Raw genomic sequence first — 24,776 nt, 5'->3', positions numbered from 1 at the left:
GAGGTGTTCTCACAACAAGGAATTCTGTAATACCAGCTAGGTATCTTACAATGTAATGTAATTCTAATTCTATCTGGAGGTAGTGCCAGATCCCACAGGTTAAGAGCTCAGTCCCATAAGACTACTCTCCCCTCACTTCAGATGCAAATCACAATAGTAGGTCCCCAGGATACCCACAACTTCTGTTTGATTTGGCTAAAAATCCGAGGTTCCCACAACCACCTCTAATTTGCTAGAGCAGCTCACAGAATCAAGAAACACTTAACTTATGTTTAACAGTTTGTTAAAGGACATGGTGAAGGATACAAATGAACAGCCAGCTGCAGAGATACACGGGGTGAGGTCTGGGGAGGTCCAGAGGGCAGGAGTCCTGTCCACATGCAATCAGGGGGCATCCCCTCTCAGTGCATGGATGTGCCCACCCACCGGGAAGTTCCCAAATCCTATATTTTGGGGATTTTATGGAGGCTTCATCGTGTAGGCATGATTGATGATTAACTCCATTTCCAGCCCCTTTCCGCTCTTTGGAAGATAGGAGGTTGGTGGGGCGAAGAATTCTAACCTACTGATCATGATTTGTTCTTTTTGTCGCCCAATCCTCATCCAAGAGCCCATCCAGAGTCACCTTAATAGAACAAAAAATGCTCTTAGTGTTCTTATCACTTCAAAATTTATAAGAAACTCAAGAGCTCTGTGCCAAGAATCAGGGGGCGGATATATATGTTTTCTATTATCTCACAGAGGAACTATACTATGAGAGGAGGCTTACGAAAGTCTTCAGGAACTCTCCTGGGGTAAAATGAGGGACCTGACCCCATTCCCAAAGGACTCAGAGACACGTCTGGGGTAGATGAGGGTCTTAGCCTCTCTCCCGCCTGGTTCCATAGCTCCCATCTTGGAGGGGGAAGGCAGACAGAGCTCTCCCTGTAGAGCAGTGAGCTGAACCTCGTGCTCCCAGCCTGACTGGCTGACAGACACACTCTGACAACACCCTACCTTTCTGCTTGGATGGAGCCCTCTCTTGGGGTCACAATGTAGAAGTTTCCTAAGACCTCAGGTTCAGGTAGATGCTGTTCTCCCCGTGATCCTCACTCTTTATTTGCTCCTGTTCTTCCGGAACTTAGACCATCTAGTGAGTCTGGTCATCCCACCTCCCCCTCTAGCGTCCTGGGCTGCAAGGACATGCCTCATCAGTCCAAGCCCTTGTTCATTATCCTATGAGATGACATCTGATCCATGGAACTCGAACCTTGGGGATGGGCCTCACTCAGGGTGACACTGTCAGTGGGGCTGGTCTTCCCCTCCTACCCCAGCTTTGGGGATAGCCTCCCCTTGGGGTGGGTTTGCAGCTTTTGCTGAGTGGGTGCATGTCCACCTGGACCATCCCATGGGCATTGTGCTGGCTCCCTAGAACTCACGGGGAAGGGGCCATTCATCATGTGCCCTGGGAGACCCTGAGAGCCAGGTGCTGGCCCCAGCAGGCATCCTCTTAGGAGTCTCTGGGCTCAGGTGGACAGACTCAGGTAACCACTGCCTATCATCCTGTTTGACCCTTGAGCTTCCTAAGTCCACCTCAGGCCACTGTTGTTTTTTTTCTTTCCTTTGTAGTTTTAAATGCGTCTTGAGCTCCTATTAAGTTCTTCATGGTAAGTGCTCTCATGTGCTACATGGCTCTGATTTTGTCCTGCAATTACATTTTTCAGGTGAACTGCACTTTCATTGTGGATGCCCGACCTTGGATTTCCCAGTTCACCCTCCTGGACAGCACCTGCCTGCAGACATAGGTGGGGAAGGGGCGCCTGCTTCTCACAGCAGAGGATTCCTTTCCTCTGGAGAGTGACAGTGGGTCTGTCTGTGAAGCACAGGGGGATTAAAGGCATCTCAGAGCACTTCCTGGGTCCCTGTCAGTTTTGCATTCTCCTGTTGTTTATTTCCCAGAGAAAGCTCTGCTAGTGACATGTGGTAGAGAATTTATCACTATTGTTCTTACCTTGGCTGCAGGTGCAGCGTGTTGAGTAAATCCAACTCCCCAGTTCATGTGTGGCTGTCCTTACTGGTTCTTGTAGAGCCCCACTGGTTTGTTTGTATATCCATCCATCCATCCATCCATCCATCCATCCATCCATCCATCCATCCTGTTGTCCATGTGTCCACTTATTTATCCATCCATCTATGTGTTTACTCATTTATTTTCCAATCTCTCCATGTCCTCATGTGTCCCCTCTGCTTCCATATCTGTGACCATGATCACAGTGGGTGGCCCTTTGGGGTGTAAACCCATCCCAGTATAATAGAAGTCCCTCTCTGCCCTGCCACGCCTGGGCAGGCCTCATAGCGAGTGGGTCAGCAGGTGCCAGAGGTGGTGTAGGAGACTGTGCACTGACCTCTCCCTGACCCTTCCGATGTTCCCTGAGATTGTTTGCTGCAGCCAAGGTCAGAGGTTGACCTGGCTTTTATATCAAGTCCTTAGGGGCCATCGGTATTCCTAAGAGCTCCTGTGACTCTGTCATCCCCACGCTGTACTGCTGTGAGGGCAAGCTAGCGGGACTTCAGACCCCTACCCAGGCCCTATCAGGCCTGGCCTGGGGCAGGAGGAGGCGGCCCTGGAAATGTGCAGGGAACAGGTCATGTGGCATGAATGTCCTTGGGTTCAAGGCTTACGTGACCAAGGGTTGGACAATGTTCTGCCTTCCGTTTGGTGATGACAAAGAAGGGAGCAGAGAGGAGGAGCCGGTCAAGGCACAGGTCAGCCGCGTGGATTCTGGGGGCAGGGCTGTGTGGGATGGGGAGCTATGGAGGCGGCGCCAAAGCAGCTGCCACTCAACACTGGCGCGCTGCTGGCCCCCAGGGCTGACACCAGGCAGCATGCTCCTGAAGGTGCCTCTGCTCCTGGGGCTCATTGCACTGGGGCCTCCTGTCTGCAGTGCCAAGTTTGTGGACGAGAGTAAGAACACGCAATTATTTGCCATCGGTGTGGAGTTTGCCATGTTTCAGTTCAACCAAGCCCAGGAGGATGAGTATGCTTACAAGCTGCTGTGGGTGGGGAGAAGCCAGCGCAAGGTAAGCGGTGCTTCAACGCCCTCCCCCACACCACCACCCCAGGCTTCATGTTGGCCCTGAAACAGACCTGGGAGAGGTGACTCCTTGGTCTGCAAAGGAGGAAAGGAAGATTTTTTGTTTTTGGTAAATATTTTTAGAAATGCAAGGTATCATTACAAGTGCTTCAAGTTTCTGTTTTGGTTCCTTAACGAGTGAAGCCCCTGGAAATCAGGGTAGAGAAGGAAAGGAAACAGCAGGAAGGAGAGCAGTCAGCGGCCGGCAGTGTGGGGGAGAGAAAAGCAACCTCTCAGGTGAGGCAGCTGAGAGAAGCAGGGCAGCAGAGATTGACAGGTGAGAAGACAAAGAGAAGCGGCTGCTGGAAACAAAAGCCCCAGAAGGAAAGGCGGCACAGAGGCACCTGGCTGCAGCCTGGGCCAGGCTCCTGGGAGCCCCGCTGTGCTGATCTGAAGGCAGGGGCTGCGATGTTTCCTGCTTGAATCGAAGCCGGCAGGCCTTGACCTGGCAGCCACTGTGGGTCCAGGCCTGGTGGGAGGCAGCAGAGAGGACAGACGGAGACATGTTCTCATGGGACTGTTATGCCGGTGATGAGAGGCAATCAGGCCTCAGGTTCATGAGTGAAACAGGTTGGGACAAGAATGTCAGTGTAGGGACTCAGGGCCCTGGCAGGCAAGGTATGTGGGGGCGGTCAGAGAGGGCCTTTCTTTGATGGGCACTCCTGGAAGGACCAAGTCACATGGTGGAGGTTTGGGGACAAGAAGGGCAGGCAGCCACCAAGAGGCCCCTGGACCAGGACAAGCCCCGGGAGTCCTGGCAACAACCAAATAGTCTGAACCTGTGTCACAGAGGAGGGTTCTAGGGGAGGTGAGGCTGGGGCATGCTCAGAGCCACAGGTGAGGAGTTAGGATTTTATTCTCAGAGTAATGAGGACCCATGGGGGGAAGTAATTCAGATGCTTTAGCGACATCTCTCTGGATGCTGTGGGCACAGTGGGGTCCACAGCCCATGGGCAAGATGAGACCAAGAGGCAGGGACGGTTTCCTGGTCACCAGGAGATAGAAGAAGTGCTGGCGTCTGGGTCTGCTTCAAGGTGGATGTGGGGTGCACTGAGGTGGGATGTGAGAAAAACAATGGGGTCAAGGGCAGACCCAAGGTGGAAAAATCTAGGTAGAAATATGACATTTAGTATCCCTGAACCAGCTACGGAAGGTCAAGAAGGCAGTGGGTTAGCCTGGCCGGCGTGGATCAGTGGTTGAGCATCGACCTATAAATCAGGTGATCATGGTTTGATTTCCCATCAGGGCACGTGCCCAGGTTGCTGGCTTGACCTCTAGGGGTTGTGCAGGAAGTGGGTGATAAATAATTCTCTCTCATCATTGATGTTTCTATCTCTCTCTCCATTTCCCTTCCTCTCTGAAAAAAAAAATTATATATATATATATATATATATATATATATATATATATATATATATATATATATATATATATATATATATATATGGCAGTGGGTTATGAGCTTTAAGGGTAGAAAGAGATTGGGCCTGAAATAAATGTAGGTGTCATTAGCATCTGTTTATGCAAACCTTCCTACTGATGTTTATTCCTACCACTTCCTGTCTACATTGACTTGAATGAAGAATGTTGTTCTCAAGTCGTTCTGTCCATGCCCAGATTCTGGTTCCCCGTGAACAGCCCTGAGCCAGGCACCCTGTCACAGGATCCCGCCACAGACCACACTCTGGAAGAGATGGACAGGAGGGTGGACCTCACCTGCACAGGGACACCGGCTCCCCTCAGTCTTTCCCATTTCCTGATGTCTGCCTCTTTCTTGTGCTGCATCCGGGTAGGCCACACAGGCCCCTGGGACACCAACACGACTGCCCCTGCACCAGACCCTGAACCCTGTCCTAACTCAGGGTCTGATGACTATTCAGAGGGCCTGGGCATGCAAGAATATCTGTGTGTCTGAGTGTGTTGTTGGTGTGTGTCCAGGCACGAGTGGGTGTCATGTGTCAGCTGCAGGAATTCCTGAGGCCCAATGAATCAACTTTCTAAACAATTCTAGGTCAGTCCAGTGAGAGAGGTATGTTCCTGCCTGCACTGGTTTTTGGCTAGATTTCTCTTTGAGTTTGAATTCTTCCCTAGTTTTCAGAGACTATATCTAAAGAAAGGAGATCATAACTTTTTTCTTATAATTTGAGAGAGAGAGAGAGAGAGAGAGAGAGAAAGAGAGGGAGAAATTGCTGTGAGAGAGAGATATTAATGAGTTGCCTCCCATATGTGTCTCTACCGGGAATCCAACCTGCAACCTAGGAAGGTGCCCTGACTGGGAATCAAACCCATAACCTTCCAGTGCACGGGACGATGCTCCAACCAACCGAGCCACCCCAACCAGAGGAGGAAATCACAACTTCCAATAACTTCTTGTAGAAGCCTAAAAAACATGCAAGCAGCACCTGATTCATAAATATCACCTCAATGTATGTCTGCAAGATGAGCCCTTTTGTGCAGCCAGCTCCCACGGGGAGAGACAGAGTTTCCCCGCCCCCAGGGCCTCCAAAAGGAATAGTGCAGCTCTGATGTCCAGTCAGAGGACAGGCAGGCTCATTGTCCTACTCTCCATAGCAGCACTCATTCCGTGTGTTCTGGTGTCCGGCTGTGCCCGGCATAGAACTGAGAGACGGGTCTTGTGTCAGGTGTGGCTGCAGCGTGTGTAGGCTGCTTGCTGTGGAGGTTTCCATCCTGTGTACATGTCCCCCTGTGTTCATGGCATGTTGATGCGGTTGCCTGGTATCGGCCATCAGGAGGAGTGTGGCAGGGGAGATGCTAGTGCATGCTTTGTGTGCACACATGAACATCTTTTTGTAATGGAAATGGAGACTATCAAGGAGCAAGTGAAATAATAAATAAATTAAAAAATAAGAAAAGTAAGGAAAAGTGCACCAATGTATATCATTATTGATATGCATGCAGCTGCACATTCATATCTTTCCCCTGCTTTTCTATTTGGTTGTCTGTGTTTTACTCCTTAGTTCACAGTAAATATTTATAGCAGTTTCTACAATTTCTTTTTGACAGCTATTTTCTTGGAATTATTTAATGGACTTGAATATGGGCCGCACGGTTTGTAAGAAACATGATGAAGACATTGACAACTGCCCCTTGCAAGAAGGCCCAGGCATGAAAGAGGTTTGAGACTAAAACAACCCAAAGCATCATGAACCTTCTGGAAATAAATACTCCTGGGGTAGATGAGTCTCAGCCCTTCTCCCACCCAGTCTCAGAGACACCTCTCACCAGGTCCCAGCACTCCCCCCTGGAGGGGGAAGGAGGTCATTCTAAGCAGACAGAGCTACTCTCAGCAGAGCAGTGAGCTGAATCCTGTGTTCCCAGCCTGACTGGCTAACCAGAGACACTCTGACGACACACACTCTACCTTCCTCCCTGAATGGAGCCCTCTCCCTGGGTCCCAGTCTCCAAGTTTTTGAGACCTCAAGGTCCAGGCAGATGCTGTTCTCCCCAGGGTCCTCACTCTTTCTTCACTCCTGTTCTTCTGGAACTTAGACCATCTAGTTAGTCTGGTCATCCCATTTCTCCCTCTAGCCTCCTGGGCTGCAAGGACATGCCTCATCAGTCCAAGCCTTTGTTCCTATATCCTATAAGATGACATCTGATCCATGGAACTCAGACCTTGGGGATGGGCCTCACTCAGGGTGACACTGTCAGTGGGGCTGGTCTTCCCCTCCTACCCCAGCTTTGGGGAAAGTCTCCCCTTGGGGTGGGTTTGCAGCTTCTATTGAGTGGGTGCATGTCCACCTGCACCATCCCCTGGGCATTGTGCTGGCTTCCAAGAACTCACGGGGAAGGGGCCATTCATCATGTGCACTGGGAGAGCCTCAGAGCCAGGTGCTGGCCCCAGCAGGCATCTTCTTAGGAGTCTCTGGGCTCGGGTGGACAGACTCAGGTAACCACTGCCTCTCATCCTGGTAAAGCCTTGAGCTTCCTAAGTCTATTCAGCCCACTGTTGTTTTTTCTTTCCTCCTGTAGTTTTAAGTGCATCTTGAGCTCCTATCAAGTTCTTCATGGCAAGTGCTCTCATGTGCTACATGGCTCTGATTTTGTCCTGCAATTCCATTTTTCAGGTGAACTGCACTTTCATTGTGGATGCCCGACCGTGGATTTCCCAGTTCACCCTCCTGGACAACAGCTGCCTGCAGACATAGGCGGGGAAGGGGCGCCTGCTTCTCACAGCAGAGGATTCCTTTCCTCTGGAGAGTGACAGTGGGTCTGTCTGTGAAGCACAGGGGGATTAAAGGCATCTCAGAGCACTTCCTGGGTCCCTGTTAGTTTTGCATTCTCCTGTTGTTTATTTTCCAGAGAAAGCTCTGCTAGCGGCGGAGAATTTATCATTATTGTTCTTACCTTGGCTGCAGGTGCAGCGTGTTGAGTAAATCCAACTCCCCAGTTCATGTGTGGCTGTCCTTACTGGTTCTTGTAGAGCCCCACTGGTTTGTTTGTATATCCATCCATCCATCCATCCATCCATCCATCCATCCATCCATCCATCCATTTTTCCTTTTGTTCATTTATTCATCCATCCATCTATTTGTTAATTGATTTATTCCCCAATCTCTTTGTGCTCCTCTTTCATTCCACTGATAGGAATGCAGATAATTTTTCCCCCTCTGGACCCAGGTGACAGTATAGTGGCCTTTTTATAGTGCGTTATGCCCAGACATAGGGATGGAAGGTGGGCGACTGAAGCTGATTGAAGGCTCTGTCCTCCATGTACATTCATCAGAGCATCTGCACAAAGAGCTGAATTGTCGACAAGAACATCCTCTGATGCTCCCTGAGAAGGCTTATAATGTAGCAGCTGTAGTCACTATATTGCCACATGCTCCCTGAGCCTCTGTTTCTCCATCTTGGCTTAGTGTGATGTTAATGGCTATCAACACTACTCGCTTCCCCTGGGACAGGCACTGTGGCCACTGACACCCACTCTGATGAGCACCTCTCTGTCCCTGGGTCCTAGGGAGGAGCAGACTGGAGAGACAGATGGAAGGCATGGGAGGGCGCAGAGCATGAATGGGGACAGAGACACAGTGGCAATGCCTTCTGTCGAGATATTTCAGAGCGAAGGGTTGATGGGACTTCCTTCATCCCACCTGGGTCTCTGGGAACTCTGGTTTAATTGGTCCATAGTCGAAAGGCTGGCTCTTTCCTGGCCATCCCATTGCCATGAACTGGTTGTAAGGCTGACAGTGTAGGATTTTCCTGAACAGTTGAAGACAGCACGAAGACAGTGGCCTGGGCCAGCTTGGGAGTTTTTGACCAATCTGTGTATAGAGTTTGAAACATCCACCCACAGTTCTGTAGGGGCAACTATAAAGTTGCAAGAGCATGTGTGTAGTCAGCAAAGCCAGCCTATTGCCCACTCTTGCCTATGATAGCACTCGGGTTCCTAGTGGTTGAGACATTGTTCATGGTTGAGGACAGCCAGACCCTGCCTGAATACTAGTTGGCATTCCTCATGGGTGGCATCACCTTCACCCCTGACTGCTGTTTTACATCAGAAAGGCCTGGTGTCCTGTTCCTTTTGACTGTACTTCAGTTGTTTCCTACCTTGATTTGTGTGAAAACCTCATTGGTTTTATTATACAAATTTCCTAGAGACTAGGCCACACCCCCATCTCTACGATAGAAGAATTTCTGTGACCTGACATCAGAAATATATAAAGCCCCCAGGTGATTGGCACTTGTGGCCAAGGTCGTGTAACGGTTCTCTAAGGAACTTCGATATTTAGAAATTGTGTAAATCACAGTTAGTGAATATTGTTTGTGGCCTCGGTCTTTCCTCCGATTCCCACTCTCACCGAATTACAGGTCTGTGGTAGGGTTGGTACATTTTGTGCCTGACACCACGGTCCTTGACCCCACACTAGTAGCTTTGAATGATGCGCCACTCTCTATCCTGTGTTGCTGTGTCCTGGAGAGACCTCTCCAGATTCAGTGCAGCCACTATTTGTCCCAGATCAGGAGGGAGTAAAAATGCACTTAAAGTCACAATACGAGCACACAATTTGAAAATGGACACATTTTAGAAATTCTTGATTTCCACAAAACCCAGATTGTTTTATGGAATTACCAGATTGTTTTATGGAATATATTTGCTGAGGACCCCCTTCCCTCCTGAAAATGGGGCTTAACCCAAAACGCAGCACTGGGGTCTTTGGGGAAAAATTCAAGGCAGAGGGAAGAAGGTGGAGGAGAAGTAGGAAAACCGTGCTCCCTACACATTGGATATAGTACATTTTGAGTGATGAGATTATCTCTGTGAATCTCCACCATCAGCCCCCTTTATCCATTTCTATATCAGGAAACTAGAAACTTGTCTTGTGGTTTTCTGAATTGAGCTCAAGGCCAACTGAATCCAGCACTCTTATCACCAATTTCCCTCTTGACTCTTTGGTTTCCAAACATGAAGATTCATTGTTATTAGCACAGAAACAAAGGCTTAGAAACACTTGTAACTAACCACTTCTTATTTCCTTTCTGTGAGGCCCTCCAAATATTATTTTCAGAACAACATCACCTGCCCCAGAAACCACTGTTGTTTATCTGCTCTCCTGTCCTCTCTTATGAGGTCACATTATCAGCCTAGGAATACCATCAGTGGATCAAAACCAACAAATCAATGTCTCAAATCATTGCATTTGTCAGGATGAGCCCCTCACCCCGTCGCCAACTGCCCCAAACTTTTGGGCCTCATAGCATCTGCCTCAATCTATCCCCAGCAGAACAAAGATAAATAATAGAAACAAACCTGAAAAGCTATCTAGCCAACGTGGTTATCAGATATGGACTTTAACATACTAGGATGAATTGGTTCAAGGAATTCAAAGATGAATAATTTTGGCAAAGAAGTTGGAGTTATCAAAAAAGAATAAAAGGAAAGTCCTAGGACTGGAAAATACAATAACTGAAATGAATAATGAGACAGGCAGGTTAACCTCAGATTAGAAACAGCTGAAAGGAGAATTAGACAACAGGAGGCAGGACAAAGGAGAGACTGCAGGATGAAAAGTATGAGAAGGTCAATGTGAGATCTGCCTCATAGTGAAAGGAAGAGACAATGGGGCCGAATCAATATTTGGAAATGCAAAGCCCGAGTTATACAGAGCTGACCAAAGACATCAAACCATTTTTTTTAAAGCAGTATTACAAACTCCATGCAGGATAAGAGAAGAAATCCATAGCTGAGCATGAAAAAGTTAAAAATCAAATTTAAGGAGAAAAGTCTTAAAATCAGCCAGAGGTATTTTATCTTCAAATAAGCAAACATCAGGCTTTCTGCTGCCCTCAGATAGGAACCAATGAAAGTCAAAAGACATTGTCATGCATCTTCTAAGTGATTCCTTAGCCAGCAAAAATATCTCTCAAAAGTGCATATAGAACTAAGTAATTTTAAACAAACAATGTGGATGTAATTATTGCCAGTAGAATTGTTCTAAAATAAATACTAAAGGGAGTTTTCTGGGCAGAAGGAAAAGATGAAATAATAGTATAGTAGGAAGAAAGACACAACATTCAAAAGAATAAATATGTGGATGAATCTAGATGATATACAGACTATAAATATAATATTTTATTGAAGATTGTAAAATGCATATAGAATTAGTGTACATGAACATCATGGCACAAAGCTGGGAGAAGAGTAAATGTAGCTAGAATGATATAAGTGAACTTAATGCTCCAGTTAAAAGACAAATTTAGTTTATTGTTGGAAAAACAAAAGAAAACAAAGCGCCCAGCTGGTGTGGCTCAGTGGTTGAATATCAATCTATGAGCCAGGAGATCATGGTTCGATTCCTGCTCAGGGCACTTGCCTGGGTTGCGGGCTCAATCCCCAGTAGGGGATGTCCAGGAGGCAATTGATCATTGATTCTCTCTCCTTCTCCCTTCCTTTCTGAAATCAATAAAAAATGTCAAAAAAAGAAAACAAAGCAAAAAGGAAACATCATAAATATATGAAAACAGATTTTTGAAAAATAAGGAAGGACTAAAATATACTGTGCCAACGGCTATGGTGTAACAGTACTAATCGCCTATAAAATTAACTGTAAGACAACAAGCACCACCTGAAATCAAGGGGGCTATTATGCTGATGAAAATGTTCACCTGTTTCAAAATACTTACAGCAAAAACAGAAAGAACAGAAAGAAGAAATAATCAAATATATAATCATAGTGAACGTAGAAAACACAACTTCCAGAAACTGGTAAAACTGACTGGACACAAGGCATCAGTCAGGGTCTCAAATTCTGATACAGAAGATCTGAATGACACAATATCAGATTGTCCGAACATCACTGAAACATTGAACATGAGTTCATGGTCTTGCCAGGTGTACATGAAACATTTTCAGACTTGATCAATGGGGTGTCACGAAGTAATTCTCAGCGAAATTCACAGACCTGATACCATGCAGACTCTTCTAAAACCACAGTGAAATTAGGGTAGAAATCAAGAAGAAATCATTCATTGGAGACTCTTCAAGCTGATCTCCATGCCACACTGGGCAGGCAAGGACTCACAGCCCTCCCCTCCTGTGCAGGAGGTACTTGACAGATACACTGCTTACAGGGGACCTCCTCATGGGGGAGGGGCACTTGAAGGCACTTTTCTCCTCTATGACTCAGTTCTCAGTACTTTCCCACTCCTAGGCCTTACCCCTTGCCATCCCAAGGGTGCCAGAGCCCTCTCTGGTTTGTCTGCTTCCCATTTATTCATTTATTGATTCATTCTCTTTTTCTCTTACACCTACTCCGGTGTTCCCTGTCCATTTCCTTCTTAGATAACCAACCTTATGACTTATATGGGTATCTTTATGCTGGTATTCTTGAAGAATTGGTAGTATTGTTCTGTGTTCATAATGTTTATGTAATTGTGTCGTTATGTACCTTGAATTTACTTTTTATGGTTAATGCTCACTGAGCATATTTTTCCATAGATTTTTTTTTAGAGAGGGTGAAAGGGAGAGAGGGGGAGAGAAAAGAGAGACAGACAGAGGGAGGGAGAGAGGGAGGGAGGGAGGGAGGAAGGGAGGGAGGGAGAGAGAGAAACATCAAGGTGAGAGAGACATATTGATTGGTTGTCTCCTGCACGCACACCAATGGGGGCCAGGGATCGATTCTGCAACCTAGATATGTTCCCTTGACCAGGAATCAAACCTGTGACCCTTCAGTGCGTAGGCTGATGCTCTAACCACTGATCCATACCAGCCAAGGCCCTTGAATTTACTTTTTCCTGTTAGCATTGTCTTTTAAAATATCTGTTCTTGTTTCTCTGTATACATCTAGTCTAGTTCCTCACTTTTACATAGTATGATAGGAATGCCCACTTATTTTACCTACCCTTTCTTCCATTCCTAAACTGCTTCTGATTCCTTGCTGCCAAATTTGCTGCAGTGAACTTTTACCTTTATGTCCCTCTTGTACCTAAAAAATTCTTTCAACTGGTACTTGAGGATGGACTTGCTGCATTTCAGGGGTTGCAAGCCCTCAATTTGTCCTCCAGAATAGAGGCAGCAGTTCTCATCCCCACCAACTTCGCAGGAGGCCTCCTATGCCCTCATGGCCAGTCTCATCTCGTTTATTTATTTATATTTTTATTGATTTCAGAGAGGAAAGGAGAGGGAGAGAGAGATAAAAACATCAATGATGAGAGAGAACCATTGATTGGCTGTCTCCTGCACACCCCACACCCCAGAACCCAGGCATGTGCCCTGACCAGGAATTGAACTGTGACATCCTGGTTCATAGGTCGACACTCAACCACTAAGCCATGCCAGCCAGGCACTTTGAATATTTTTTGCCAGTTCCTTCTGACCTGCAAAATTTCTGTTAAAAAATTAGCTGATCGTTGAATGGGCTCTCCCTTGTAAGTAACTAACTCCTTTTTTCTTGCTGCTTTTAAGATTTTCTCTTTGTCTTTAACCTTTTGCATTTTAATTATGATGTGTCTTGGTGTAAGTCTCTTTGGGTTCATCTTGTTTGGGGCTCTCTGTGCTTCCTGCACTTGTATGTCTATTTCGTTCACCAGGTTAGGGAAATTTTCCATCATTATCTTTTTTACATAGGTTTTCAATTTCTTGCTGTCGCTCTTCTCTTTCTGGTACCCCCATGATGCAAGTGTTGGTTGGTACATTTGAGGTTGTCTCAGAGACTCCTTATGCTATCCTTATTTTTTTTGGATTTTTTTTTCTTTTTGCTGTTCTAATTGGGTGGTCTTTGCTTCCTTATACTCAAAATTGCTGATTTGAGTCTTGGATTCTACTCTACTGTTGATTCCCTGTAAATTAATCTTCATTTCAGTTAATGTATCTTTCATTTATGACTGGTCTTTTTTTATGCTGTTGAGTTTCTAAGTTCATTCAACATTCTTATAACCATTGTTTTGAACTCTGTATCTGGTAGCTTGCTTCCCTCTGTATCGCTTAGTTCTTTTTCTGGAGATTTTTCCTATTCTTTCATTTGGGACCTATTTCTTTGTCTCCTTATTTTGGTTGCTTCCCTGTTTTGTTTCTATGCATTAGGTAGAGCTACTATGTATCCCAGACTTAGTAGAGTAGGTGTCCTGTAGGATCCAGTGTCATAGCCTCTCTGATCACCCAAACTGGGCACTTGAAGTTCACCCCAGGTGTGAGCTGTGTTCACCCTCCTCTTGTAGTTGAGCCTTGATAGTTCTTGGCTGATCAATGGGAGAGATTTACTCCCAGGCTGATCAGCTATAAGGACTGCCTATGACCACTGATCTCCCCACACTGTCCAGGACCAGCTGTGCAAGAGCCCACACCAAAGAGCAGGACTTACTTCATCAGAGTTCTGTTGCCTGCTGAGCCTGCCTCTGGAGTGTATCACTTGTGGAGGTGGTTGGGTGGTGGTGCTTAATGTGGTCTAAAGCTTTCCACTGCATGTACTGCTCTGGGGCCTTCTGAGGGGTGCAGGCCAAGGTCAGGTGAAGGCACCCTGGGACCAATGCTCACCTATCTACCTTTCTAGTAATTTGCTGGACACCGATTTGGGATTTTCACAGAGAAGCAGAATTTCTAAGAGCCCAGGGGGTGCATGATCCCCACAAGGTGGGCTGTGTTACCTGCTCTCTGGCAGAACAGTGGAGAGAGGTACCATTGGGCCAGAGGGAGTCCAGAGGCCAGGCATTTAGGAAGCTAGGGTCATGGCACATGTGAGCAGGAAACCTTTGAGGGACCCTCACTCCAAGGGCAGAAGCAGGAAGGGTTTGCCTGGACTGAAGGTCAGTGGCAGCAGGCTGGAGATGCCCTCCCTGAGGCAGGGTCACAAGTGCTAGATTACATCACAAAGTGGGACCTCTCTGCAGGGCATGGACTCAACAGATGAAGAGAAACCAGAGATTAGGAGGCCACAGGCCAGGGTATAGCTGCAAGCTGAGAGTGCTGGAGACCCAGGAGAACCACCAGCTGGCACCTGGGGCAGAATCTGACTCCACAAGGAGGAAGGAGCAGCTGGCAGTGGGGTAGGTTTGAAGGCCCACTGAGTGCTGGAGCCAGGAACCCAGTCACATCTTATAGGCCTGAGACACATAAGCAAGAGTGTGTGGTGAGGCTTACAAGGTAGATGTTGGTACCTCTGGGCCAAGTGCTGTCCCTGGGACTGCAGACCACACCCAGGATAAGGAGGGCAGATGCCTGGAGCAGAGACTCCTCATAGCTTCTCTAGGGGGGGTTTCCTTTGAGGACAGGGGTAGCCCTACAGGTGACCCTGTCTTGAATCTAGCTGGGCTGATGTTGTTGTGGTAAGATCTTTGAACCTATAGCAGTAGTAGCAGCGGTCACCCCATCTCATCTGCAGCTCCATCCCTGAGAGGACAAAGACGCTCACCTGTGCCCCTGGATGGAGAGACCATGACAAGACTCTGGGGGTCCTGCCTGTTCCTGCTTACCCTTGTGGTGGCTCATGTGGCCAGCACAGACCCAGACAAGAATAAGGTCAAGGTGGTAAGGGAATTAAAAGTTATCGATGCCTCTAATTACAACGTGAAGCAGTGTCTGTGGTTTGCCATGCAAGAGTACAACAAAGAGAGTGAGGATAAGTACATCTTCCACGTGGTCAAGATAGTGCAAGTCCAGCTGCAGGTAAAGGCGTTCTCTCTCAATATGCATATTTGCTTCTGGTGTAAAGACTGAAGCCAGTGTGTAAAATTTGGCATCTGAGAAAAACATTAATATATGAGAATCCTAAATATGTAAGTGCTCAAGCACATATACACTTGCACATTACTATAACATCAGTGCATTTCCTATATGTGCTTGGACTGTCGTTTTAAGTACTTTACATATATTAACACATTTAAATCCAACACTAAAAATCAAATGTTCATTATTTGTATCTGCTAAGGTTATTGGGAGACAAATTGAGTACTATGAGTATTTTGCAACAATGCTGCCATGGGCCACATTTCAATCTACCCACATAATGTGGAATGTGGAGTTGAAAAGAAACACATGGCACACTATCTATTATGTAGGCTAATAAGGTGCCTCCTCCTCCATTATTTAATACCTTTAATCCAACATTTTCATGGAAGTGGAGACTATGATTTTCTGTTTATAGAAATGTATCCATCCTCACAGAACCATGAATTGCCCAAACTGAGGAAGTGTTACTGACTTGGATTCTAGTGTGTGGGGTGTTCCCTGGAGTTTCCAGCATGTGGCCTTGGCTGCCATGTCTGATAAAAGGCTCTGTGTTGGAATTCAGCCTCAATGGTTGGATGGTGGGATGGCGGTGTGGCTTATAATTGCACCATGCAACTTATGAGAAGGAATTTAAAATGGAAGGTCATTGTTAGCAGAGCTTATTTCAGTCTCTACACTCCCCAGATTGTCTCTTAGCAGGAGCTGGGCCACTTAACATGTTGATCCTTATAACTCCATCTCTTAGGAATATGAGAGCCAGGAGCACCATATTTGCAAACATTATGCTGCTGGTGCAGCATGCTTTACTGATTGGACACATGCCACAATCCATCAGAAGGTACACTCTTGTGACATTTACATATATAAAAGGCTAATATGCTAAGTGTCCAACCATCCAACCGGTCACTATGATGCACATTGCAGGAGCTGCTGTGATGCACACTGGCCATTTACAGAGAAATGGCACCATGGACCTGGCGCTGACAAAGCAACACTCAGCTTCCCCCAAGTGGGACATAGGCCCCCACCACCACCCCAGAGTGACACCCCACCAAATCCCAGCAGATGCTGCTGAGACCCCATGGTGCAAAATGTGGCCTACAGCCCAGCCCAGCCTAGAAACGATGGCTATGGGCACCAGGCAATGAGGTCATATAGCAACGTCCAGCTTCCTCTTCCTAGCGACTAGACTCCTTGGAGTTTCTTCAGCCCAGAAACACTACTTGCTTTATAGCCAGGTGGAAACATTTTACACTTTAACCAAATATCTTTGAATCGTTTTCATGTGTCTCATCTCACTTGATCCTCACAGAAGTTCTGGAATAGGTAGATAGGAGACTTGATGGAATCCTATTTTCTTTTCATTAGCTGGAAAATGGAGATTTAGGAAGCTTAGAAACTTGACCCGACTGAAAAGAAGTAAAAAATGGTGGACCTTGAAAATGACTTCAGGTTTTCTCACTGCACAGAATATAGTCAAACACTGCTGCAGTTAAATATTTTACCCTTCGTTTTCCCTACAATAATAATCTGCTTTGTGTTGATATTTACTGCTGTGTTGCTGACAATTAAAGAGAAGTTGGGGTGCTTCACTGGGCTGGAAAAAGTTTAGCTAAATCAGAAAACAGGTCTAATTAAGCAAGTTTATCTATATATATAAAGCTCTCACTGGCACCAATCACACACATGTGTTTCAATCTGTCATTGTCAATTGTGAATTTGGTTGACACTTCTATTATATTTTTTTCTAATTAATTTCCTTTCAATGTGCACGAATCCATGCACCAGGACACTAGTTTTGAGATAAAGGAATAGCTCCTAGGTCTTGTAACTTTCTTAGTCTCCCTCACAGTTTTTTCCTTTGGCACCCCAGGAACATACACATTTAGCAAGTTTCTTCAAAGCCACTTCTATGCTAGCCATTGTAGGTGGGGCTGTGAGATGGACAGAAATGATCACAGCCCTTGGGGAGCCATCAGTCCAATTAGAAAGAAAAATGCTCAACCATGAATGAGAAGCCACAATGTTTGTTCCAGAGACATGGAACATAGACAAGATCTGGTTATCAGGGGAAGACTTCTTCTGACAGCATTTCTCACCTGAGGAGCTTGTAAATGTCCTACTGCATCCTCATCAATTAAATGAGAGTCTTTAGGGGGGACCTCAGCCTCAGTAGGTGTTAAAACCCTCCAAGAGGTGACCCCTATATGCAGACAAGGCTGAGTGCCACTTCTCTAGGTCAGCCCAAGGTCAGACTAGGAGTGAAATAAGGTGAAGAAGGTGGGTAGGGAGTGTTTCAGTTTGGGTTTCCCAGAAGCAGACTCTTGTGCTAGAATTCAAGTGCAGATATTTGGAAGGTCATCCCAGGAAGCACCAGGAGGCCAGAAGGGGGAGTGTGAGGGGTCAGGGGGCACCCATGTGGGGTAAATTACTGAGCAGGTTACCACCTTGGGCAGCTGGGCTCAGTCTACCTGGGGAATCAGGGAGAGGGCATAGAGCCTGATTAGAAATGGGCCCACCCTGTCGGTGAGGAGTTGGGCTACTTATCCACCAACTCTTACCCGGCATTGTCCAAGAGCTATTCTGGGAGTCCTTGCTCCTGTAGGCAGCAGGAAGCCCCAGCATGGAGCCCCAGGACCTAGCAGTGTGCTTAGGAACAGCATGGGACATGGGGCACCACTCATAGCATTTGCCACAGAGGAAGGCAGGGAGGTTTATGGTGCATGGGGGTGGGGAAGAGTGTTTAGGCATAGCAGGTTGCCAGTGGGAAGAAACAGGGCCCATTTGGCAACCCAGGAGCCAGTGTGACTGGCCAGGAAATAAACAGGGACCACCAGGCCTGTCCTTGCAGGCTATGGGCAAGACTTAGACTTTATTTTAGGAGCACTGAAAAGCCAGGCAGACATGCGGTCTGGAGTTCTCAGGATCCATATTATTAGATTTGGGTTTTAAAACTGTCATTCTAAGTAACTTATATTTAGAAAGAGGTTATGCAGATTCAACAAAGGAGTCCATGTAACTGGATGGCTCCCAGCTTTCCCACACTTCAGGTTCACGTTCCCCAGGAATCACACACAGCAATCCTCTGCCTTCCTCTGGCTGGACAAGAAGAGTGGTGGGAAACAAGAGAGGGGTGAGCATGGTGGTTAGGGATGCTAGTCCTCATGCTAGGATAATCTTGTTTGAGCCCTGGGTTGGCCGATAGTTAGATGGATAGTTAATTAGCTCTCTGTGCCTCAGTTTCCTTTCCTGAAAAAATGGAGTGATAGCCTTACCCCAGAGGCTTGGTATGTGGGTTAACTGAGTTATTTTTAAAAAAATATTTTTATTGATTTCAGAGAGGAAAGGAAAGGGATAGAGAAACAGAACATCAATGATGACAGAGAATCATTGATCAGTTGCCTCCTACACACCCTCTACTGGGGATCGACCCTGCAACCTGGTCGATCAAACCATGACTTCCTGGTTTATAGGTTGAGCTTCAACCACTGAGCGCACCGGCCGAGCTGACTGAGTTGTGTGCGAAGCCCGGGTGTAGTGTGTGACAGAGAGCGAGGGTCAGCAGGCATTATGACTGACAGGAAGTCCTGCTCCTGATAAGGTTTATGGCCACAGTATTTTTGAGATTCTCTAAATACAAACTTAATTTCCAAACTCAAGGTGTACCTCTGCTGGTCACTTCTTGGTGTCTAACCAGCTTCTCCCCAATAGGCCAGAGTCTTCCTTGTTAATTCTTTGGAACACAGCCACAATTTAACACAAATTTATCAAGGGTCAGAGATGGCAATGAGGAGTGGAGTCCAGGGAAGGGTGAACCAAGGCACAGATACCCCTTTCTGTGGCTTGCTGTAATGTTTTATGACCTGATGAAAGCAGATTTAAATGACCTCCTTCACCTTCACTGCACTCAGTCATTAATGAATTCAGTAAATACTGATGCCTTATTACAAATCGACTGCTACACTCCTTGCTAAACACTCAACAGAGAACAGAAAGACAAACTCCCTTGGCATAGCCCCTTAAGGACTGTTTGCTGAGGAGGTGGGAGGGGCCTTGAGTAGAAAAAGGGTAGGAGATTTAAGCAGATGACAGAGCCTGAGGGGTGTGTGTGTGGAATAAGAATCAGGGGGGGATGTCCAATGTGGCTGAATTGTCTGCCCCTCCATCTGGCCCACATGAATATGTAACATCCTGGGCCCAGAGGAGCTGCTGGTTCTGGTGACTTCATTTTTCTCCCCCAGCCCATCCCTGAGTGTGCAGCATGCCTTGGACTTTGGGACAGAAAATGGAATTAGAAGACTTTGCCTTCCAGGAGGCCCCACACTGGAAAGAAGCCTCTTCCCTGCGTATCCAGCTCCACGTAGGGCTACATAACTAGTATCAATGTGCAAAGGAATCCAGGCAGTGGGCATCACTGGAGAAAGACTGGCTAACAGATAGGGAGGCAGGATGAACGTGAGAGTAGTTTTTTAGTGTTCACTAAAACTTCTCAAAGGTAAAATACAACTTTCTGAATAAAATCACACAATTATTATAATTGCTGATTGACAGGTCACAGACCGTTTGGAATACTTTATTGATGTTGAAATTGCCCGCAGCAATTGCAGAAAGCTTTCAAACAGTAATGAAAACTGTGTCACTCAGGAAAACTCCAAACTGGCAAAGGTAAGTGGCAAACCAAGTGTCTGTGGTGGTCTTGGCGACTCTAAGCCCCAGCCAGCAGAACTTGGGGTGACCAGACTCTCTCTTTGAGGTCTGGATGACTCCCAATATTTAGCCCCAGAAGTGGTCAACTCCGTGGCTTTTAGAGTGGAGAGAGTAGGTCTGCAGAATGTGGGGGACTTCTCTGAGACTTTCCCCACCCCTCAACCCAGGGACAGCATGCTATCAATGTCACTCTTACTGCAAGGGCTCCATCAACTCCAGCCTCTTGGTGCAGGAAAACTTGCCCATGCATATTTACTGAAAGTCTGCTCTCTTGGGCCCGGATGAGCAGTCAGCTGTGGCTGCCCCCACAGTTGCTCATCCTTGTGAAGACACAAGAGGAAATTTGTTCATTCACTCAGCTACTCATCGAAGCTTACTTGTACCAGTGCTGTTCTGTGCTGGTGATTAAGCAGTGACTAGGCCACACAGTGTCCCCATCCCAGACTTACAGTTGATTCTTGCTAGGCTCAGCCATAGTTTCAATGAAGGTCCAATGACTCTCCCCAAAGAGCTGGGTTGGCCCAGGGCCTTTCGCTTGAAGCCTGTATTTTTAATTTCAGAGGTGGGAGAGCCCTGGATTATCCAAGTGCTTAGACTGAGATTAGTGGAGGCCCCTAAGTTTTGCCTAGGAGGGGTGTCTTTGTCTCTTATTTATTCCAATGGTTCTCCACATGAGTGGGCATCAGAGTTACCGGAAGGCCTTGATAAACCCACATCCCACCTGCAGACTTTCTGACTCATTGGTCTGGAATGGGATCCAAAACTGCATTCTTGACAAGTTCCCAGGTGTTGCTGCTTCTGGCATTGAGTACAGGAGCTTGCAAAGGCCTGATCACCAAGGACACTCCCTCATGCCTGGGACTGCCTCTGTGTGCTCCACCTGAGCAAGTTTGATCATTTCCAGTTAACAGGAGATAGCCATCAGGGAACACATTTAAGCTGCGAGCGTGTCTCAATGCCATCTGATCTTTTATGCTAGTATTTTTAAAAATCTTTTAGTAGAATTATGGTCGGTTTAAATATATTCTTTTATACTGGACTTATTGGAGTTATAGTGAACGTTGTTGCTTTTTACCTGTTTGTAGAACATATTAAAAAGAATTAAGGAGAATTTTCCTCAAGGAGCTCACTTATTATATCTAAAGTTTCCATGGACAACCTCAAGCTTTTTTCTTTATTGATTAAGGTATTACATATGTGTCCTAATCCCCACATTGCCAATCTCAGTTTTAAGATAATATGTTTTTAAGCATGCATTTATCAACACTGAAAACTTTCTTTCCAAGCCTTTGAGATAATGTTGAAGAATAACAATGCCAAACAATTGTTCTTATTCCTACTTTAATGGAAATGTTTTCAGTACCAGCATTTATATTCTCTTATTAAATATTACATAAGTGCTACTTTCTGAAGTCTCTCCAATTCTCTCTTTATGAAGTGTTATTTTTAAAATTAAGAATATTTTCTTCTATTGATTATTCTTTCAGCATCTACAAAGTATAGTGAATTCTTTCTCTTCTTCGAACGATTAGTGTAGTAAACTGAAATAATAGATCCCCTCATATTGAGTCCTTATTCTTACATGTCTGGACTGTGGTACACTTTTCTTTTTTTGTGTAGCTTTATAACTTTATTTTATTATTAGTTCTCATCCTCCTTGACTGACGATAGCTTTTTGAAAATGGTGACAGACCCATAGATCACCAATAAATATAAATTTCCTGGATAACCACACACAGATACAGTAGGGGGCATTTCTTATTCCTTTGACTCAGACAGCTTTGCTGAGCCTGGAGTTGAGGGGCACATCTGGCATTTCTGTCTCTTTCACTGCAAATGTTCAGCTCTCTCTGAGAGTTGGGATGGGGGAGGGTGTGCACCTCTTGAAGGTCACTCCACAGATGTGCTTGTGAACATGATGGTGTATTCTAAGTCACCACCACGTTGACAGCAGACAGCTTCTCCTTCCCACCTCCTTTCTTTGTTGCAGCCCTTCTGCCAGCCTCAGGTTGGAAAGAGTGCAACAGATTGTGTCTGCACTCATCTGTTAGAATGCAGTTGGGTTCAATATGCCACTTCTTTATCTAGGACGTTTGCTTTTATATAGTATATTCAGTACTCTCAAACTAGTATTAAGAACCTTTGGAGAATGAGGTGAAAACACAGACACACATGCACACACAGATGCACACACGGGCCAGTTCCATTGCTTCATCCTAAACCTATCGATTCAAAATTTCCAGGTATAGACACCCACATATACTTGATATCGCTGGAAAGGCTCAGAGGCACTGCTTTAGAACTGTCTAAAACTCGGCAGCCTCGAGCTAGCAGTAATTATTTAACTTGCTAGTATTTTTAAAATCCCGTTTATTCATTTTAGAGAGATAAGAAGGGGGGGGGGGAGGGGAGAATGAGAAACCATACATCTGGATGTGAGAGAGAAACATGGATCTGCTGCCCCCCCCCCCCACCCCCGTGCACCCTTGGAATTGAACCTGAACCTTTCCGTATACAGGATGACGCTCCAACCAACTGAGCCACCTGGCCAGAGCACTGGTATTTTTAAAAATGAGTTTTGTTCTATTTACTAGGACAAACACTTAAGCAGTAAGAATGCCTTAATGCCATTTTTGAAGTTCCTTGGTAGTACTGCTGCTGCAGGCCCTGGGACCAGCCGTCCAGCTTATGATTTGGTCTTGGGGTTTCTCTTGTCTGGTGTAATAAGAACGGAGGCTTTTTAATCTGTTTCTGTGCTCTGAGTCTATTTAAAAACAAAGGGAGCTTTTGGTTGCCAAGCTGATATAATTCCCCTGCAAAGCCATCTTGATCTGGTATTGTCTGTGGGCCTGAGGGGCAAGAAGCTCCATTGTCCTCTGTAGGTGTCTGATACTCAGCAGAGATCAACTCCTGACTCCATTCTCTCTGACTCCGTTTGCCTCAGAGCTCCTGGAAATACCTCCTTGTTGCAGTCAATTATTTTTTCTTTTTATTTATTTATTTTTTTTTATTGCTTAAAGTATTACAAAGGGTATTACATATGTATCCATTTTATCCCCCCGCCCTAGACAGTCCCCTAGCCTCCCCTATCACCCAGTGTCTTATGTCCATTGGTTATGCTTATATGCATGCATACAAGTCCTTTAGTTGATTTCTTACCCCCCTACCTCCTGCCCCCCAACCCTCCCCGGCCTTCCCGCTGCAGTTTGACAATCTGTTTGAGGCAGCTCTGCCTCTGTATCTATTATTGTTCAAAAGTTTATAATGGTCTCTATTGTCCATGAATGAGTGAGATCATGTGGTATTTTTCCTTTATTGACTGGCTTATTTCACTTAGCATAATGCTCTCCAGTTCCATCCATGACGTTGCAAATGGTAAGAGTTCCTTCCTTTTTACAGCAGCATAGTATTCCATCGTGTAGATGTACCACAGTTTTCTAATCCATTCATCTACTGATGGGCACTTAGGCTGTTTCCAGATCTTAGCTATGGTGAATTGTGCTGCTATGAACATAGGGGTGCATATATCCTTTCTGATTGGTGTTTCTGGTTTCTTGGGATATATTCCTAGAAGTGGGATCACAGGGTCAAATGGGAGTTCCATTTTCAGTTTTTTAAGGAAACTCCATACTTGCAGTCAATTATTTAAATGCCCTTTGCTGCTTTCCAGGACTTCTATCTATATCTATCTATCTATCTATCTATCTATCTATCTATCTATCTATCTACCTATCTATCTATCTATCATCTATCTACCTACCTATCATCTATCTATCAATCATCTACTTATCTATCATCTATATAATTATCTATCTATCTACCTATCATCTAATTATCTATCTATATCTATCCATGTATGCATTCATCTATCTACCCATTCATGCATCCCTCCACCCATTTATCCATCCATCCACCTATTCGGTCCTTTATTTACCCATTCATCCATCTATCCTACACAGATAGAATATTTTATTTCAAAGGTATTTTTTAATCCTGTTTATTGATTTTAATACTAAACAAGAGAGAAGGGCTCTATAAAATGAAAGTCAGGTTAGGCCCTAGAACCTTCTAAATTTCTCTTATTCTGATTTATTTGTTATAAGAACAAAAGGCATTATTTAATTATTAATACAACATACATTGATTCATATCTGGTATAGCATTGCTTTATTTACGTTGTAGAATATATTTATAGAGATTTAAAAATAAAATGAAGTTGACATCTGATCTCCCACAAAAATATGGGATTGTTTGTATTTGCTGTCTAATGGTTGGTATGGAAACAGAGAATCCTCTGGGGCCATCAGCATTTGCTAATCACTAAGAGGGTTTGCAGCATCCAGCTAGCAGGCTCCTGGGAGCACTTCAGCTAGCAGGTTCCTGGGTGCACTTCTTGATGGATGATAACCATCTTCAGCATATTCTAAGCTGGTACCTTGTGGCGCACTACTGATTGTGGTGATGGTCTCTTTCAGAAACTGACGTGCAGCTTTATAGTTGGAGCACTCCCCTGGAACGCCGAGTTCACTGTGATGAAGATGCAGTGTGAAGACCTCTAGGGGCTTCTGGAGCGCGCCCCACTGTCTCCGCCTTGCTCTGTGAACAGAACTGGGAGAAACATGCTTTCCTCATGCACGCCTCTCTGCTTGCCGTTTGTTTTCCAGTTTCATAGTATGTGGTAACGAAAGATGGGCCTGTCCACGTCCTCCTTCCTGGTCTCCGGGGGCCCCTTGCCTTTAGCCAGCCTGATGGTCCACCACCAGGAATATGCT

General features: G+C 45.7%; 2 protein-coding genes across 2 annotated transcripts; both read left to right on the top strand.

The window, feature by feature from the left end:
• The first annotated feature begins 2,841 nt into the window (after positions 1–2,841).
• Positions 2,842–7,282, top strand: LOC132240236 (probable cystatin-15). The gene is made up of 3 exons (XM_059707539.1): positions 2,842–3,060; positions 6,138–6,248; positions 7,202–7,282. Exons 1-3 carry the CDS (start codon positions 2,866–2,868, stop codon positions 7,280–7,282), a joined length of 387 nt encoding a protein of 128 aa, XP_059563522.1. The 5' UTR covers positions 2,842–2,865.
• Positions 7,283–15,003: 7,721 nt separating this feature from the next.
• CST8 (cystatin 8) lies at positions 15,004–24,563 on the top strand. The gene is made up of 3 exons (XM_059707538.1): positions 15,004–15,234; positions 19,849–19,962; positions 24,480–24,563. The coding sequence occupies exons 1-3, from the start codon at positions 15,004–15,006 to the stop codon at positions 24,561–24,563; spliced, it is 429 nt and encodes a 142-aa protein (XP_059563521.1).
• The last annotated feature ends 213 nt before the right edge of the window (positions 24,564–24,776 follow it).

Source organism: Myotis daubentonii, chromosome 8 (genome assembly GCF_963259705.1).
Source record: "Myotis daubentonii chromosome 8, mMyoDau2.1, whole genome shotgun sequence".
In the NCBI taxonomy this organism is placed as follows: Eukaryota; Metazoa; Chordata; class Mammalia; order Chiroptera; family Vespertilionidae; genus Myotis; species Myotis daubentonii.
Note: the sequence above shows the minus strand (reverse complement) of the source record. Positions and strands in the feature narration are given on the sequence as shown.

Coding starts and splice junctions, on each gene's coding strand:
- LOC132240236 (XM_059707539.1), top strand. CDS start 2,866: ATGCTCCTGAAGGTGCCTCTGCTCCTGGGGCTCATTGCACTGGGGCCT. Junction 3,061..6,137: donor TGGGGAGAAGCCAGCGCAAG/GTAAGCGGTGCT, acceptor TCTTTTTGACAG/CTATTTTCTTGGAATTATTT. Junction 6,249..7,201: donor AAGGCCCAGGCATGAAAGAG/GTTTGAGACTAA, acceptor TCCATTTTTCAG/GTGAACTGCACTTTCATTGT.
- CST8 (XM_059707538.1), top strand. CDS start 15,004: ATGACAAGACTCTGGGGGTCCTGCCTGTTCCTGCTTACCCTTGTGGTG. Junction 15,235..19,848: donor TAGTGCAAGTCCAGCTGCAG/GTAAAGGCGTTC, acceptor GCTGATTGACAG/GTCACAGACCGTTTGGAATA. Junction 19,963..24,479: donor AAAACTCCAAACTGGCAAAG/GTAAGTGGCAAA, acceptor GGTCTCTTTCAG/AAACTGACGTGCAGCTTTAT.